Source organism: Camelina sativa, chromosome 7 (genome assembly GCF_000633955.1).
Source record: "Camelina sativa cultivar DH55 chromosome 7, Cs, whole genome shotgun sequence".
Taxonomy (NCBI): Eukaryota; Viridiplantae; Streptophyta; class Magnoliopsida; order Brassicales; family Brassicaceae; genus Camelina; species Camelina sativa.
In genome coordinates this window covers 17117769-17123199 of record NC_025691.1, presented here as the reverse complement: position 1 = coordinate 17123199, position 5431 = coordinate 17117769, and the positions used below count along the sequence as shown (strand labels likewise).

The 5431-nt window shown below is 26.4% G+C and overlaps 1 protein-coding gene across 1 annotated transcript; it reads left to right on the top strand.

The window, feature by feature from the left end:
* Positions 2027–2647, top strand: LOC104701328 (putative F-box protein At1g67623). The gene has a single exon (XM_010416993.1). The coding sequence runs from the start codon at positions 2039–2041 to the stop codon at positions 2612–2614; it is 576 nt and encodes a 191-aa protein (XP_010415295.1). The 5' UTR covers positions 2027–2038; the 3' UTR covers positions 2615–2647.

Genomic DNA, 5431 nt, shown 5'->3' with positions numbered 1-5431 from the left:
ATACCATTGTATTATCGAGTTACTTTTTTTAGTGTTAACTGCATGACCTAAGAGAACATAAAATAATTGTTCACCATATATTCTTTTTTTCTTCTTCTATGTTTTTATTTCTAAAAATCATGTAATGGATGGAAGAAGAGATAACTCAAATCTTTCTACTTCTCCAAAACATTGTTTATCTCTCTCGTTCCCTATGTCCCTCTCTTTAGAATGCAAATGGGATTAGCTTAGGGTGATCTTTGGATTTTTCGACTTGATAAACATGTGGTAGAGGTGAGTCTTGCTAAATGCGTATTGATGAAACTTGCACACATGGTCAAATCCCATTGCCATGCTCTGCTTGCGGGTAAGCACTATCATCACATCATCAACAGTCGATCATGGCTAGGAAAAATAATGGAACATATGAAAAGAAGAAAAAAGTGCATACATAGAATAATCCAAACAATAATGTTGTGAAAAAAATTAGTTGTTAATTATATTTTAAGAAAATAATAAAGACTAAATTGTGTAAGAAAATAAAAACTGAATTTGGAAAAATCGCATGGCTTTGGAAACCCATATCATGAGTTATATATCACCTAGATGTCCAAATCTTCCTCGACCCTAAAACCTAAACCATCGCAAAATCTTTCTCATCAGAAGTCATAACCTATAAATAAAATAAAGGACTATGGAAATGGTTAACGGAAACAAAGTTAATAAATACATACAAACACAGCTGTGATGTTAAGGAACAAATTTAAAGTAATATTAGTCGAAACAATTAATATTTGTTTAAACTCATTTTTATGGGTAATACATACAAACACACTTGTATAAAATATAGCATGGGTAATAAGTATCATAAATATTATGCCTAAGATATAAAATCTATTAGGGTTTATGAATTATGATCAAAAACTAAAATTTTTATATTAAAATTTTATCAAATGGATCAAAAGAAAAACAAATTACAACATTGATATACAAAATAGGCATTCAAAAAAACATTTACAAGTAAGAATGTGTTATGTGCCTAAGACCTTCTTGATCTAACTATTTTATATGCTCCAAAATTTCAACTCAACTTATTTATTTCAAAACCTACAAATGTCACATAGAGGAAAAAGTTAAATATTACAAAATTTAGAAAATTATGTGAGAGGTAGAGTATGATGGTTGTTGAAAACTTTTTCTAGCTATTTATAGATAAATTTTTAGTAAGATGAGAGGTTTTTCAGTTTTTTTTTTCAAACATCATGGGAGTTATGCTTACATTTCAAAGAATAAATTTATCATAGTTGTCTGTTTTTTTTCTTTTTTTTTTCTTTTTTTTTTTTTGTAAAACACTAATTGTATTGCAAGTAATACATTAAAGTATATTCATACGATGAAAGATTTGTTTTTAAAGTTTTTCAAACATCATGGGAGTTACATTTTAAAGAATTAATATGCAATAAATTGTGTTAATGATTACTATTAAAGAAATATAAAATATCATATTGTTTTGTATGTTGAAATTATTTTAGAATAAATTGATTTGATCTTTTGGCACAAAAACTGTGAACCAAATATTATACTTTTTTGTCAACATTAGTAAAGAATTTAATAACCATCACATTATATTTTTCCAAAATTATGATATTAATATTTTAAACCTTTAGTTATCGGAAATTTATTTTTTCCAAATTTATGATATTAATATTTAATTCTTTCTTATTTGCAAAATTATAATGTTATGGTAATTATATAAAATATTGATAAATGATATTTATATATAATTACTAAAAGTATATTGCATAAATGTCAATATATTTTGTAGTACAAAAATATCATTTAAATTTAGTGAATATAAAAAATAATGTATGTACTTTTGAAAAAAAAAATTAAAAAATTTAATAATTGAGAAATAGGGACATATGTCGAAATTATATGCTGCCAAATGTCATGCAAAGTTAGGAGAAAACCTTTTCATATTATATAAGATATAACAATAATAAACGGAATTGGCCAAATTGGAAACAGTACTCTTGAGAATCTCAACAACAACAACAACATGGTATCATCCTCTCTGTCCTCGTCTTCTTCGTCTATAAAGAAATCTTGGAAAACAAGAATTTGCCTCGATTCTTTACCGGAAGATCTTCTCGTAGAGATTTCGTCATGTATCGCAGCTTCTTCCTTGTCAGAGGTTCGTAATCTCAGATTAGTTTCGAAACCGTTTCGACATATTTGCGATGATGGATATGTTCTCCGCAGACTTTCGCTCCAAGAAACCCCTCTGTTCCCATGGCATCGCGACCATGAAACGTTCTCCAATTTTTTCAAAAGATGTCGCAAGAATGGAAACCCCGAAGCTTTGTATCGCAAAGGATTCATCTACTACTTTCTACAGAACCGTGAGCACAAAGGACTCAAACATTTAGCTAAAGCTGCAGAAAAAGGACACAAAGAGGCTAAATATGTCTATGGGCTGATTCTGATCTGTCTTGGAGGCCAAACAAAACAAAAGGGTTTCAAGATCTTGTCTTCTGTTACAAAGCCGTTGTTGTCAACTACGATAGATGAGCTGCTGGAACTTCGATACAAGATTGAAAAGATTAGAGAGTTCGTTTGGAAAATTATCTATTAAATTACTAATTTCAATGGGAAAATATGTGCAATTAATAAGAAAATATATGCAATTTAATTACAATTATTATTTATTATTATCATATAGTAAAAAATTAATATTTTTGAGAGTATATAAAACCAAAAGTAATATATTATATCACTAACTCTAATAGGAAAGTTATCTATTAAATTACTAATTTCAATAGGAAAATATGTGCAATTAATAAGGAAAATATATGCAATTTAATTACAATTATTATATTATAATCATATAGTAAAAAGAAATTTATACAGAAAAGTGATTAGGTATAAAAATGTTTAATGTGTTAAAATTAGTGATTAACATAATATAAGAAAAATAAGAAATTAATGTAATTTTCTTAAGTTTTTCAATCAGTGAATGATTTGATAGCTTATTTATACAGAAAAGTGATTAGGTATAAAAAGGTTTAATGTGTTAAAATTAGTGATTAACATAATATAAGAAAAATAAGAAATTAATGTAATTTTCTTAAGTTTTTCAATCAGTGAATGATTTGATAGCTTATTTAATATTATGTTGTTATATAAACCTTGATTTTAAAAATTAGTAACTAATGTGATCACGACACGTGTCAATTTTAACAATTAAAGATTTTGCCATGTGTTATACAAAGCTTTGTTTTAACATATTTGTAAATTATAAGAAATTAAAAATTTAGACAATTTAATGAATATAAAAAGATAGGCCGTATAAAAAAAAGATAGTTCATATATGTATATAGAAAATAATATTAATTCTAATTTTAAATTACTAATTCTATAAGAAAAAGAATTAAGAAAATTATACAGTTAATTACTATAATACCATAATTAAATAAATTATACTGTCAATTATTAATCCTAAAAGAAAAAGTATTGTAGATATTCACTTTTACATAAACAATTAATTTTCTCATAATAACGTCTTTGAATATTAATTAATTTATGATAATGTTAGTATAGTTTTACTTAAAATTAGTTGGACAAGTAGTAAAAATATTACGTATGAGATTACAAAATATGAAACAAATATATTTAAGATATTTTTACTTTTTCAAATATGAGATAAAATTATTTTTCAGTTTTTTTTTTCAGAATTATGTTTTATTAATTTTTAGTTTTTAAAAAATATTAAGTAAGATATAAATTTGGTATAATGCACATTTTTCTTGATATGAAAATTATTAATGTTACTCATTGGGATTGAGTGCATAGAACTAATATCTAATTTATTATCATGTAAAATACAAAAAAGTTGTATTGCAAGATGGAATGTGTGAACTCTAAATCCGGTTAAAATAATCAAATGAAATAAAATTAATATTTTGAATACAACTTATAATTTCACATATTTTTCTTATATCCGCGTTAATACACGTGCCTAATCTAGTTAACTAATAAAGAGTGGTTTACTAAACGAATGAGATCTTTGAGAAGAAAAGAACTAACGTCATCAGTCATCACCAAATAAACCTATCGATAACCTTTTAAAGACAAAGAATGCCAAAATAATATAGACTAGTCACAGTAGAAGAAGATTCAACGAACGCATGCATTATAAAAATAGACCCATCTTGGGGTGTGGAAGGATCAAGAGGACATACTCAAAGAAAACACGTGAATTCCTTAGACATTCGGCTTAAGTGGTTCCATATGGACTAAAGCTGTTTAAATATGCACTTATGCAGTCCCAAAACATGGGTTCAATTTCTTGATCTCACATCTGGACAGGTTAATGAACGTCCCAGACACTTGTTGTCTGTCTCTCTCGTATGCGTTGCCTAGGATCAAAAGACAATTCTTGAAGGAGGTTTTCAACTTCATCTCAGTGATTCATCTCAATGTATTAAATTACAACGACATTATTACTTCTTCTGCTTGTGAGTTTTATATGTGGATAACTTCTATTAGTGCTTCAATTTTTTCTTGTTCTTGTTCTTTTTTTTTTTTTTTCCTTGTAGAAATTGTTGGGGCATATATATTCCTTAAGTTTTCTGCATTAAAAACATCAAATCTTCAATACAATTACTGATTGACTTCTGTTAAACTCGGCTAAGTTGATTTAAGTTAAATGCTAGCCAAAGGATACTATGCGGAGATGTTCACTAATCAGCACGATGCAGATAACTTGATAAGATTTGGAAACTTCTTGGCCCGCCAGCCTTTGTGTGCAAACTAATCACGTGCGTCGGATCTACTCTATTTATTAATAAACATTTTCTGATACACAAGTAACACAATGGGTAATTTAGTGTATCTCTACTCTATTTGTGTTAGTTAACATAATACTTTGGATATCTATCTATGGTATCCGTTAAAAAAATTTGAAGATTAAAAAATGTCGAACTCTTTTGAATAACAATCGGTACTAAAATATATATTATGTATCAGATATTTGAATTTCAAAATTCAAGGTAGATTATGTAGAGATATTTGCAAAAATAACTTTTTACACCCTTTTGTCTATTTTTAATATATAATACATTTTTCAGATGACTATTTTAAATTTTAAACTCCAAAAACTAAACCCCACCCCTTTAAAATTACATCCTAAAGTGAAATAGAAAACTTAAACTAAAAATAAAAATTCTAAAAATCAATTTAACATATTATAATTATGTAAAAGAGGATAAAAATATCCAAAAAATGCGTATTTTTGAAAAAGAGTATCATCTTACGACGAAGATATTGACTTATAGAAATTGAAACATTTATCATTTTCATTTCAACAATTTTATTTATTTTATTAATAAAGTCATTCAATGTAATGAATTGTGTTTTTTTTTTTTTTTTTTTTTTACTAATTTTATGGTTT

Excerpts from the sequence above, each read along its gene's own strand:
- LOC104701328 (XM_010416993.1), top strand. The coding sequence starts at position 2,039 with ATGGTATCATCCTCTCTGTCCTCGTCTTCTTCGTCTATAAAGAAATCT.